This window comes from Anopheles coluzzii, chromosome 3, assembly GCF_943734685.1.
Source record: "Anopheles coluzzii chromosome 3, AcolN3, whole genome shotgun sequence".
In the NCBI taxonomy this organism is placed as follows: Eukaryota; Metazoa; Arthropoda; class Insecta; order Diptera; family Culicidae; genus Anopheles; species Anopheles coluzzii.
In genome coordinates this window covers 4877650-4891441 of record NC_064671.1, presented here as the reverse complement: position 1 = coordinate 4891441, position 13792 = coordinate 4877650, and the positions used below count along the sequence as shown (strand labels likewise).

Below are 13792 nucleotides of genomic sequence, written 5' to 3'. Positions count from 1 at the left end.
AAGTCACGCCCAACGTTCTGGCAAACGTTTGTCTTCACACCTAAACAAGCCCTGCATCATCTTGCAATGATTACTTTTTTATGCTTATTTCGATGTTTTTCGGAATGTTTTTCGCTGTCATACAACATGATTTTATACTTTTGCTTTCTCACCCTTGCTCTATTACGTTTTGTTTTAATTAACAAAAAAAAAGGGTGGCCAACAAAAACGATGAATCTAAATTCCACATAAAACATGACTGAACTTTGGTAACGTGAACAATTGCCGGTGAGCTTATTGTAAAGGGCTTCTTGTTGTTGTGTTTTTCCCTTCATTTTCATACAATACACTTTTGCTGCGCTTTTCATTAATGTACTTCACTTTCAAAGGGCGTATAGTTATGTTTGACTGCTTGCCCTTGAACTATGACAACCTTTCATAAGCTTTCCCATGATCTTGAGTATTATTTTAATGCAACAAAATTTAAAAAAAAAACTCCCTTCAATAATCCTTAGCAACAACAAATATTTTTGATATGTGTTTAATTAATCGTTGATTGTTAAATCAAAAAGGTATAAATAAGGCACTCCTCTTCGTGAGTTACTAATTGAATCGTCAACATAAATTCTGGAAGCTTTTTAATTACTGCGTCTGCAAAACCCATCAATCGCATTCAGCAATGTTTACGTAAATTCTATCCCATTTACGCAAAGCATTTTGCACCTTTCGCTAGCAAAAACGCCAAAAAACGCACACACACACATACTGAATAAGAACGGTTTGGAATCAATTCGAAATCGAATGCTTTCCACTCCGATTAAATGCTGCGCGAATGCCGGGCCTTGTCATCCAATTTAATTGCTGCACAATTATTGCCGACAAAATTTATTCTCCTGCACCAACGAATGTGTAAATTCCAAGCAAAGCAAAAAAGCGTTTTATTCCATAGCTACTGAAATGGTAGAAGAAAAAAAACAACAGCAAGCATCACGTACATAGTTGCTAAGAGGCACACACACATGAACGCGTTTTCTGAATTCAAAAATATATCATTCTACTGTTGCAACATACTCGAGGTGGATGGGTAAAAAAGTAACAGTGGCCGGTGGTGCCAACTTCAAAACAAAATGAAACCATTTCGAACTATGGCACCGCCGTACGAGCAACACATTTCGCCTGAAACGCTCTCCGATAACGCAATCAAAACAGCATGGCTTTGGTACGAGAAAAAAAAACAGTCTCAATTTATTGGTACGCGAGTCAACCATTCTATACCACGAAAGCTCGAAACCGCTCGAAAGCTCCATCTACAAGTGCTATTCGTCGAACGTCGATGGGAAAATGTTTTTCCTTCGCTTAAAACACTTGATTCCCGTTACGGTGAAAGGTTGTTTTTTTTTATTGCTTTCTATCTGGAACCAAACTCCATGCATCATAAGTATAACAAATTACATTCCATCATACGGGGTCTTTCATCAAAACTATGGAGCTCGCATTGGAACAACGAGCTCTCTCTCTCTCTCTCTCTCTCTCTCCCCCCCGAACCATGAACCATCGACAAGGAATGTGCCAACCAGCCATCGTGACACACCTACGAACGAGTGGGTGTTTGCTGGTGTGCACTGGGGTGTGCTTTCACTGTAGTATCCCGATCCCGATGCAGTTACAAGTAAGCACCCGCCGGGCGGAGAACGGGGTCACACAGAACATCGGCGCAACGTTTCGGCTGGTTTAGAGCGAGTTTTGCGAACGGGTAACGCGTAAACTTTATTTCATTCTGTGGAAGTACTTTTGGAAAGCTTATTTCTTTAACATTCACATTTTGTTGTTTTACCCAGAAACCGAACGCCAGAGGCCACAATGGCGAAATAAAGGAATAATAATAACAGAAGCAATATAGAACAATATTCATGTACTTCTTTGAAGGCAAGAAAAATTACCTACGAAAGTGTCTTGTAGTTATCATATTTTATCATTCCTTCTACAATCTTTTCGTTTTGAGTATCTTTTTCAAACAAATCAACTCATATCTCGCACTATTCTTTCTCCTATTACACCTCCCTTTTTTCAACAGTAGAAACAAACGAATCAGAAATCATTAGTATATCTATTCCAATTCCCACACGACGGTGTCATCTGTGCAGCGGAATGCATACCGGGAAAAGGACAAGTTAAACTAACAACGACAGCCCGCGTTTGATTGCATCCTAGATTGACGTATCTGTGTGTTTGTGTAGGAGGGTAAACAAACACATGCCACATATCCGCGAGGATGGAGCAGTCCCATTGAATATTCATCATCATCCATCGGCAATGCCGCTTGCCATTTGGTTCTCATCTCGACGCGACAGTGCTTCGAGCGAAGCTGTCGTTCGGCTGTACAGGAAACCCAACGCAGCGTGGATGGTTGTGACTAATGCGGAAACTAATAGTTCTACGACCGCAACATAACCGTTGTTTGAGTTTGATAGAGGAGCATGTCCTTCACTTGAATGCTTGATATCATCTGTCATTGTTTCCCTTCGGGTCAGTAGAAAAGGGAATGAACATACATTTTCCTGTTTTCCAATTAAATCATTTAATTATTGTGTTCTTTTTGTAAGGAGCAAGCTATAGTGTTTTCATTATTCCATATCAATTCAAAGTGAAGTATCGTAAAATGTGGATTTTTTAGCCTTTACATTATACGACAATGAGTATCATCCAACTAATCCACACTTTTAGACAATGAGTATCATCCAACTAACACAAATTGTCCCACACTCAATCCACTAGCTTATCTCTTCGACCCTAAAAGCATTTCCTACTTTGTCAAAAAAAGCTTCAAAAGTCAATTAAACCATTCTGATCGTTTCATGGAATACGGTCCAATCGTTATCGTCCTATCCATGGCTTTCTAAACGTATGTTTCGGCACGATGATGTGGAAAAAAGATTTCCACAATCAATCCACTTCCGCGAATACCGATTGAATGTTCCACTTCTCTCCCATTCGTTTGCATCAGCCAAAAAAAACCTCCTTTCCGGAAACGAGAGCCCCAAGCCACACACACACAACCAAGCGCCTAACGATCAGGAAGAAATGAAACATGACTTTTAGAAAGCTACGTTATCCCGCGGGACGTTTCCGTACCGTGGTTCGGTATGCCAACGGAATCGATAACGGAACGATGCCAATCCTCTCCCCGAGACCAGACTTTAGTCTATCCCATCTAGCAACTAACCGCACCGCACCTCTAATGGGCACACACACACACACACACCGGGACGAGCTTGTAAGCTTCGCTCGCGACAACCAAACGTTCCATCGGACGTCATAATGTGTTGCACGGTCATAAAACTCGACCGTGCGCGCTCGCTAGGAAGATAAATGGATGCATAAATTGCAGTGCAAAAGTGTAGCCAGTACGCTTCCGCTGCCACCGGCAGAACGCGTTGATGATTATTTACAGCGACATTAACAACACCATGGCACGGCCGAAGGTATTGGGTGCCCCAGTGACCCAACCAATCTCCCAATCCATGCGGTCGTTAATTGGGTCACCATTTGTTGTCGAATGGGTGCGCCATGGGCCGTATTATGTTTGAACGATTCAATTCTGGGTGAAAGTAATAACGATTGTCACCACAGCTTCCAGTAATTGGAGCAAACGGTATGCAGGATCATTTATAATACCCCATGCATTGGTTGTGTACAGAGATTATTATTTTACTGTGGAAATCATTCCGCATACCCCTCTTTTAGTTGTTTCCAATTCAAGCTCTTCCACTTCAGACTTTGAACTTTGATCGTAATGTAGTGTAGTGAGGTCAAACACCCTTTTCTTCTAGATTTAGGAACGATCAAACCGCACATCTTTGCATTCAATCATTTTTAATTGCAACAAACCACACCAAATTGCTATCCAGCACACACACATCCCGGCGCAAAAAAGCGTGCTATCTACATTTTGCCACTTGATCGAATTCAAACATAAAATGCTTCTGAAGCATTCGAGACACCCGAAAAAAAAAATCAGACCAATGCGCAATCGGAAGATTCTTCTCGAATCGGTAGTCCATTTGCGTCATTGATCGACTTATGATGACTGTCGGAAGAGGCGCCAAAACGGTTGCTGCGCCAAAAGCAAACGCCAATAAATTAAACACCTTATCCAGCTGTAGGGGTTTTTTTCCAGAGTTTAAGTATGGGGTGTTGCTCTCCCATTCTCCGCCCAACAGACACCATACAGATTGATTTTTGTTGCGCGAAAAAAAAACAAACAAAAAATAGCTCACGTCCCTTGTAGCGATCTAAAAAATGAAAACTCACCTCCTCTCCAAACCAAGGTCATCCAGTGTACTTTCTTCTGTTCGGTTCCGCTGATCTGTACCGCACACTTTCACTCATCCGGAGGCCTGTCTCGCTGCAAGCGAAGTGCTGTTCAACCTCGTTAGTCGATTTGTCGACTGGCAGCTTATGCAAGAGAGCAGATACGGGCAATTGTGGTTGAAATGACTTGCTGGCTTCTTTTGTTAAAGTAGAGCTTACACCACCATCCACGGCCGTGTCCGGGTTGCGATTCCTTGAAATTCATTTCTTCAGCTTGCACCACTCGGCCATGGTCTACTGCGCACAGCTTCCGAAGTGCAAATTATATTTAATGAACTTTTGTAGCTGTATGACTCGACTGTTTTTTTGAAGATATTTTGTTCAAGTGTCATCCAAGGCGGCGGGAGAAGGATCCTGTCACCGACTGTACCGACCAAGGTGTGGTAAGCTACCAACCAAGTGGATTAAAATCTTTGAATCGAAAATTCGTTATCTTGATGGAATATTGCGAATTCAGTGCTTCAGCGCTTTTGTCCTCCCATTCCAAGCCGCATTTCAGAACAGGTAAAAAAACTCCGACACATCCGAACGTACTGTTCCAGTCCCATTAATGGCTACCTCACTAATAATAAATACCTTCGCCCGAAGCAGCCTGTACAAATGTTTGCACATGCCAAACTGTCCACTTAAGGGAGTTGTTGCCATCCCCTCCCATTTGTGTACGCATTATGCGAACACACGGGAGCAATTGAAAATCAGGAAAACAGACAATCATACTTCCCCGAAAGTCCGCAACGCTCATTGTCTAAATACTAGTGCGCGAGCAAAGAAGAAGCAAAGCTCTCTGCTGAGCTGCAGTTCTTAACTTCCACGTTTTTGTGGCCAGCAAATATACACGAATCTATGTACCTCCCTCCAAACACTCGTTCAATCTCTGGCTGGGTGGGTTGAACGACTCGGCGGTGGTAAGTGTACTCAAGCGTACCGAGACACGTCCGTCGCGTGCACTGTTTGCCTGAGAGCCCAAGAACGACAGTTTGTAGCATAAACCCCATCTGCCAAGAACGACCGGGCTTCCGCACCCTCTCAGGCACTTTTTGTTTTTATTACAGAGACACCCTGTTGAAGCCAGCTGGAAAGATCGCATCTCGTTTCCGTACCACACAAAAGGTACGTGAAGAAGACACTGGAAATGGCCGTCCATAACCCGCGGTGTGGCGGCTTTGTTTGTGATGGCGTGTCAGCAATTTTTCGGAACCCAAAGAACCCAACAATCAAAGTCCAACGACCAATCCAATAAACGCTGACCAGAAGACTCACAGAATCTGTCGTGCGGTATCCGTAAGTGTTGTTGTTCTCTGCATGCTAAATACTCTTCACTAGAGACTCAAGTACCAATCAATGGGCCGAACTAGAATGGGCGGAAGGTATTCTAGTTTCGGAAGATTGACAAATGGTACACAGGCCACTTGATGGATGGGTGACTTGGAATGGCCAGTTCAATGGGATATGATTGAGTGGAGTCATCACGTTCACGTTCTGGTGATATTTGCGCGGTACGGAAATATCGCTACATACCTTCCGGGTGATCTCTCTTACATTCCGTACTGCTTAGTAAACAACTGAGATACATATACGCTCAGTGCACAACAATGCTAAGGAGTCATTGTAGGAGAAGAATTAATTGACCGTAAAAAGGGCACACATTTATCTTTTTTCATTTTTTTGCTAGAATCACGACGTAACAAAGTGCTTAGTACATCTTCTAGTCACAATTACTCAAAAATGTCACGATCTTATCCTATCCTCTGTTGGCATTACAATGCAAGCAGGAATTCACTGCCAGCATTTCGATCCACAGCCGATTGTTAAATATTCTGTTAGATAACCTGTAATTTGTAAATGAAAAACCTGCCCCCCAACATGTCTGGCACCTCCAGTTGGCTAGAACAGAAGGGAGTTAAACCGGCTTCGTAAGGAGGACGCCACTGACGTCAGTAGAACGATTGATAGACAGTTACCGAACTCCAATCACATACTGCTAGATCTCGATACGAAAAGTAGGAAAAGGTAATATGAAATGGCAAGCCCTCATAGCAAGGCTATCCACCACTAGAAACCAACCACGGATCGATTGATCCGGTATCGGTGGATTTTATTTCCATTAGATTGCATTTTCTTACCCTTGCAGCTGCTGCTGCTCATCAGTTTATTATTAACCGCAGCTTCCCTTACCTTGCGAAATTTGATTGATCCGTTTAACGTTTCATCAGCTTTATTAAATATCCTGCTTTGCTAATGAAAATATCATCCCGCACTCTGCACATTTCCATTCTGCCCTTGGGAAGTGTTTCGCGGTGCAACAGGTGGGGCAACCATCAGCAGCCATGTCAGTTCAAGCGGTGTTTTTTATCGTTTTCAAAGCATCAGAAGCGAACCTTTATGTGTTGTGCAGAGAAGTCTCTGGAACGTAAGGCGATAAAAAAGAAATATCCTCACACCCATCGCCATCAATCGATACGCCCTTCGCGTTACCTTTTGACATCTATTTTTTGTTCCTTCTCCTCCATCTCCAAAATTGAAAGCGAAGAAAATAAAACCCAACCACAACCCACAATGACCTCTTACTTTTAACTGAGGGGCTAGCACTTTTGTTTTCCTCATTCTGCCGGGCCTGGCGCCATGGCTGACTGTTCCGTCTGGGTTTCGCAAGTTGGCCGTTGTGGCTGTGATGGCTGTGGCTTACGAAAAGCTCACCCTCAAACCTTTCCCCTCCGATCCGATGGAGCCTACAGCACGGGAGGTAACGACCCATAACCTGCGATTGTCCGGCAGGAGACGCTGACCGCAGAAATCACAAGCCCGACACCGTATGTGGCTGAAAGTTTTTTGGCTGATGGGATTTCAAGGGACCGGTTTTATAGTTAGTGGGAGAAAAATAAGCTCAACGCCACGGTTCACAGGACAGAAAGTGCAACGATGGTCTACAGCAGCGTTGCGGTTTGGTGAGGAATATTAGCATACTGAAAAGGAGATTATAGCTTTCCTTAAGCTCCAAAGAAATAACAATATGTCACCTTTCTTTACTGACAAATCCTACAGATTTGAAATTTACTGCTTTTATGACACTGCATAACTTGACATAATTCAAACAAGAACATCGACTGGCAAGAAGGAGTGTATATTAGTACATTATTCTGCGAAAGTATATCCAATCTCATGAATCAAATGCTTCAAATTTAATCTGTAGCTCAACTACCCGGAAGCAACGGGAAGCAATTCCACCTTAAGGACGAACACATTCGTGTGTCCTATTTCACAGTTAATTACTACAAAATACTATCTTAGAAGGACACAACTTACGTCACCAACGTGTTTCGTGCTCGTGTTTCACGTAGATATTTGCGCATGATACTGTAATTTCGCATCTCCCAATACTCAGGCGACCTTAACCCATTTGCACATTTTGCTACGCAGATCGTAGATGCACAAACCTGCGCTCCTCGTGTACAGCTGTAAAGTGCAGCGAAAACATGCTGACGAATGCTATAATGAGCTCGAAGCTCCGTGCACAAAACAGTGACAATTATTATTACCATTCGCCCAATGGAGCGGCCAGTAGGCTTGAGGTTGCCAAATGTAATTGAACGTCCCAACACCGAGCGGCCGGGCCGGTTGAAACCGAAAATTAGATTGACTTTGAGGCTACAAATTTTAAATTACAGCAGCCGAAATGTACCGCCTCTCTTTCGTGCCGCAATGTGGACCGGAAATGAGGAAGCTGCTGCTGCACGGAAGTGCCTGGTAGCGGTGTGAGCGCCGTTTTTGAGAAATCGGCAAACTGTCGTCAGGCAAACTTTTCGAAGCTGCTTAACCATTGGCCATAATAATTATCATCAGCATCAGAGCATTTTCATTTGCGTCGACGAGAACCATGACGCTCTATAGGCTTAATGATGCGTGTAACCTTCTTCGCTACACGTATTTTGTATGAAAAGAGATGAAGATTATGAATGGAAAATAATAGATCTGCCTGCTAGAAGATGTGTACTTATTTTCATCAAGCATGAATCAACATACGCGTACATATTTTGTTCATTTTAAATCAAATTTTCAAACATTGGACCTTCACACTTTTCTGACCAGCTTTGTTTGATATTTGCTGTTGCACACTGGCTTTAATTTGACTTGTATCATCTGCATACAATTGCTAGTCATTGGAAAGTTAAAAAATCTTAGTTTATGTTATTGCATAACTGTATCGCACATTCGCTTCCGTCAACATAACCTACACCTAACAGTTCACCGTGATTCACAGACAGCATAATTTCCTGCTGTGTTATCGACCCATGAATAGAAAACAGATGCGGCCTATTACCAAAAGAGAATAACGGAGGACTTTTGTGAATATTAATCGTATTTAGAAATGCACAAAAAATCGCCATCAAATTTGAATTAAGCTGGTCGTGTCGTTTTTTATGGAACGAACGTTTCATAGCGTTTAGCGTGTAGGAAACGCTTCCCTCTCACGTTGCATACCCTGCAGGCGTAATGTGCTATATGTTATCGCGATAGCATAACGTTCAGGCGAAATTGATGTTATTCTAAAAATAGCTTTCATGTTGCTGTTTTCATAGCCAGTTTTAAAATTAGATCAATTTGACATTGTCTGTACAAAAAAATCATATTTTTTTCGAATGCAATTAATATTCAACATCAGCATTTATTAGACAAACAAACATCGTATAGATTTTTACAAATATTTTTTTTTATTGAACTTTAATAATGAGTTTTAAACAATATTCATATCTTCATCATATAGCACACAAACTTCGACAGTACAACCTAAAACTAATTATATTTAATTTCTTTCGTTGATAACTTGCAACACTCCTGGATGGCTTTGTCCTAAGATAATTCATCCCTGTAAATAGATTAAACATATGGTCCATCATAAGTATTTCCGCTCTGGTAACGAAACTAAAGAAACACCCGTAACGATCGGCAACTCCCTATCTATCATTTTAAACCCACACGAATAATTCGAACTGAACTCAAAGCACATTCTGACGTCAGAGCATGAGTGTCCATTATTGATGGGCACAAAATTATACCGAAACGAACGTTTCAACCCTTTGCGTGAAGTATGCTCAATAAGACGAGGTTCTTTTTGCGCGTCACAGCATAGCCCAACTTTGTACGAACAGCACGAGACACCAGAACAATAGATGCGCGTAATTGCTGCTCGTCGATAAACGGTGGAGAAAAAAGTGTACGAGGTTTGTTTTTTGCTGAACGTATGTGGTACTTCTTGTACCAATGATGAGTGTTGAGCTTTTGTGGCTACCCTCTAGTATGGAGTTCCAAAACTGAAGTAGCACCTTTTTTTAAATCTGAACGTCTCTTTGTGACCTCTAAGCGGTCAATACACTGACTTTGAAGCGTTAGGCAAACATTGCTAAATAATATAGTGTATGGTTTTGTTTCTTAAATCCTTAAAGAATCCAAGTGTGAAAAGGGTGGAATATTCAGCATTCCCAATTTTCTGTTTGCTTGGCAGCCCCGCCAAAATACACCACCAAACAAACATTGACCTTTCCAATTAAACGGTAAAACTTGCCAACAGCGTGTGACATCGATTGCAACGGTCAACAAACCGTTCCAAACCATCGCCAAGTCAATGACACGGATTATAACACCAGGCCGCACACGACTGGTCGGAACTGGCCAGACAGCGGTCAAATATGGAATAACAATTACTTTAATCAACCATGAACACACAGGAGGGTTGATATCACCGCCGTTAACACGCTTCCTTTAGCCAAAAAAGAAATACACGCGGAGGCATCGGGAGAAATTCAAAGCAAACATCGTTCAATGATACTTACCGCCTTGGTTCTGAAATCATCAGCTCAGTCTCATACATGTGTTGTGGCATCCATTGGGATCGAATTTCAATTGTCCTGAGTATTCGATAAACCTGCTTTCGATTGATAGAAGCACTAGAGAGACGGTTGCATTTCAAGGTCATCGATCATTCGCCCGTACGATCGAGATGCAAGCGTCTCAAATATTGCTTCTCGGAGTGCCATCGTCCAAAAAGTCCTACGAGAAAGATGCAATAACATATATAGTAACTCATTTTTTCCTCAACACACACTCATTCTAGACACACCTTTGGGCGAATCACCAAGAAAGTCGAGCCCGCGTAATGACGTTTCATCTTCGATGTACTGCGCGAGAACGATCCGCTCACGATCGTGAAACAGTACGAAATTCCCCAGCACGAAACAAAACAGCACTAGCACGATTTGGCTTCCAATCGTGGCCATTGTTCTACTGTGTTCAGGATACTCTAATATCAACAGACAGTTACAAACAGAGCACGTTTCGTGTCACCGACGAATGGAATCGCCCAAAACCACACGACGCGCAAGTTGTGAACGTTGTGCGACGCTTCACTCGGTGCGATAATCGAACGCGTACTGAGTGCGGCCGCGAGTCTTTTGCACAATTGAGCTTCCCTGTTCTGCGCCTCCTTTGCGCAAAGCGTCCCCTCGATCGAGCTCGATTACGCACGTCACAGGCGAAGCGCAAGGGGGATGGACGATCGTTGCTCGTCGCTAGAATTATGAGTGCCTTTTCTTACGCTTCGTCATGCCGCCTGTCCGCGCTTGCCACTCGACTTACGGTTGCCGTTGAAACATTGAATGGCAGTCAAAATCACACCTTACGCCAGTCCCTCAGGCTTTACTCACTCGGTAAACTTAGGACAATGCTAAGCGGAGCAAGATCACAGCGGAGTTTAGGGATGGAGCACGCTGCTTCCACCACGAGACGGTCAGCTGATTGGATTTAGCCCAGACCCTTGGTCTGGCGCTGCCGACGCTAAATTGCTGTTTTATCATTTAAATTGAAATCTCCATTCGATTTGCGTTGTGTCTAGGGGAACTTTCGAGAACAAGATTAACCCGAGATTGACAGTAGGATGCATTTTGTTCTGATTTGCTGACAAGATTGTTTGTTTAGTTTATTTCCTTATATTGTTCTTTTTCCAACTCCTCAATGTTCTTTCAATTATATTGGTCACGTTCTCGTTTGAAAGCGCCCGAGCTACCGTAACATCCTAAACATGCTCAATCAATTATGCTATCGTGACAATTGTGTTCGTTTCCCATTTCCATAACGTCTCCATGTCTCGAGGCGCGCATGTACTGAGTCACTTAATGTCAAACATTAGCGCTACTTAATGCTCTCAATGGCAAACAACGTGCGCTACTGCATCGTTCTCCCGCCATCTTACCAGGGCGTGTCAGGCCGCATCGGACAGGCATGTGAGCTGCTAATATCAATCTTCAACCAGCCGAACTGCTAACTGGTTCGGACAACGTGCGTCGTCGCGGTGAAAGAAATTCGTAAATCAAAATAAATGGACGACGGTTTAGAATGACGCGGCTTGAAATGCGAGAAGGGTGGATGGTTGGTTTATTGGGCCACTATTTGTACGTGGGTTCATTGACGGTTATCAGCTGCTTGTGTCGGTATCTAACTTATTTTTTGGTTTGTTCCCGTCAATGATAGAAGGATAGAAGGATAATTCTTCCTCAAAATCACAAACTCAACCACATTCAAATGGCCTGACAAGCATTTAACTACTATAATTATATCTTCTTTAGTAAAGTAACACACTGATGATACTTTTCAAACACATCGTACGCAATAATCGTTCCAATATTGTATACAAGCCGCGACAGAAGTATTAAACGCCTGAACTATATGCTTCCATTACGATACATTCCTTTGCGCCTGTAACATATGCAATTTAATATCTTGCTCTACAAACAAGTGTTTGAAATCTTCTTTAGTAAATCGCGAATTTTAAACACTTAATTTAACGTTTCACAACAATATGCATTTCCCTACATAGCTTCCAGTGCTTATTCAAACGTTGACGATTGACTATATCATTCAGAATCAGAAACTATTCTGTGGGATTACTCTTTAACTTGAATCCTACAGTAAGCAACAAAAAATAGTTTCTATAGTTTTCTTCTACAACTGACTTATCAATGTATGATGATATCGTGCTCCATCTGCCATATGAAAACAAAACAATTACTTTCAATGCTAGCTTGAATGCAAGGTGATAATAATGTTATTGCCTATTACAGAAATTGATAGAATTGCAGCACGCACGGTCTGTACCATCGATTATTCGTTTATGTATCCAGACTTATCAGTGGCTAATTTGACTAAATTGCCATTCGGCTGGCATATAAAACTGCCATCAATAAGCAGATGCTGTGGTTGTTCAACCGCAAAACTCTCAACAGCAAGAACGCCAAAGTGATCGTGTGTAGTGATAAAACTGTGTGTGGTTTTTTAGTAATGGAGCGCTTTCTACTACTGTTGCTGTTCGTGGCGATCGTGCTCGGTGAAACAGCGAACGAAACCTACGTCACCAAGTACGATAACATCGATCTGGAGGAAATTTTCAGCAGCAAACGTTTGATGGACAACTACATGAACTGTCTGAAAAACGTTGGTCCTTGTACGCCCGACGGCCGAGAGCTGAAAGGTAGGTTGGTGTGGGCGTGAAAGGCTTGCCTCGTGCTCGACCATAAACCGACCAGCTTCAACTTTTATCATCTTCCAACTCCTCCTAACAGACAACCTTCCCGATGCGCTGATGAGCGATTGCGTGAAATGCTCCGAAAAGCAACGGATCGGTTCGGACAAGGTGATCAAGTTCATCGTCGCCAACCGGCCGGACGATTTCGCGATCCTCGAGCAGCTGTACGATCCGACCGGCGAGTACCGGCGGAAGTACATGCAGTCGGACGCGCTGGCCGAGCACGTGAAGCAGGAAGACCGCGACTTATCGTCGAGCGGCGACGGCGACGCAGACACTGAGACCGAAGCCCACGCAACCGAGCATAGCTCTCAAGATCATGACCACCGTGAAGGACAGTCGGATGCGGAGTGAAAATGGAAGCACAAACGCCACCATGTACTGCAATTGTGTGTAATAAAAATCACATTCGCTTCATAGCGTCAATAATTCACACAAATACATAGCCTGTCCAGCTAGTAATCTTCATTTCTACACATTTGCGTGTGCAATCGTGGCTAGACACATACAACGTAGTTTCCTACAGTATGCAATTTTCTACCGCGCCTGCTCCACCGTGTGCCAATGCGACGACAGGCTCAGCCGGACTCAGTTCGATCGACTCCAATTTCTCGCTAATGGCGGCTTCCTCCCCTCCCCCCTGACAGTCCATCATTAGATGGCACTGTCGTGCCTGTGCCCCATGCACGTGAGTGAAGAAAAAGGTCGGCGATGCGTTTTCGACGCTAAAAGTCATAATTTGCCACCGGTTCTGTCCGACCTCCGCGACCGATCACCGTTGTACAATGGAGCGTTTGTCATGCCCAGCGAACTTGGTCCAAAATGCGTCGACCTCGTGTACCGCCGGCATTAAAAAGCGCTTTTCGTGCA

General features: G+C 43.1%; 1 protein-coding gene and 1 long non-coding RNA gene across 2 annotated transcripts; one reads left to right on the top strand and one right to left on the bottom strand.

The window, feature by feature from the left end:
- Positions 1–9069: 9069 nt before the first annotated feature.
- Positions 9070–11006, bottom strand: LOC120955670 (uncharacterized). The gene is made up of 3 exons (XR_005751804.2): positions 10466–11006; positions 10179–10395; positions 9070–9214 (listed from the first exon to the last, which is right to left on the bottom strand). It is a non-coding gene; the product is annotated as an uncharacterized LOC120955670 (long non-coding RNA).
- A 1583-nt stretch (positions 11007–12589) lies between these two features.
- LOC120955666 (ejaculatory bulb-specific protein 3-like) lies at positions 12590–13365 on the top strand. The gene is made up of 2 exons (XM_040376743.2): positions 12590–12868; positions 12960–13365. Exons 1-2 carry the CDS (start codon positions 12679–12681, stop codon positions 13274–13276), a joined length of 507 nt encoding a protein of 168 aa, XP_040232677.2. The 5' UTR covers positions 12590–12678; the 3' UTR covers positions 13277–13365.
- Positions 13366–13792: the final 427 nt, after the last annotated feature.

Bases quoted from the DNA above. Each gene is read 5' to 3' on its own strand.
- LOC120955666 (XM_040376743.2), top strand. From the start codon at position 12,679: ATGGAGCGCTTTCTACTACTGTTGCTGTTCGTGGCGATCGTGCTCGGT. The intron at 12,869-12,959 runs GTAGGTTGGTGT...TCCTCCTAACAG, and splicing joins CGACGGCCGAGAGCTGAAAG to ACAACCTTCCCGATGCGCTG.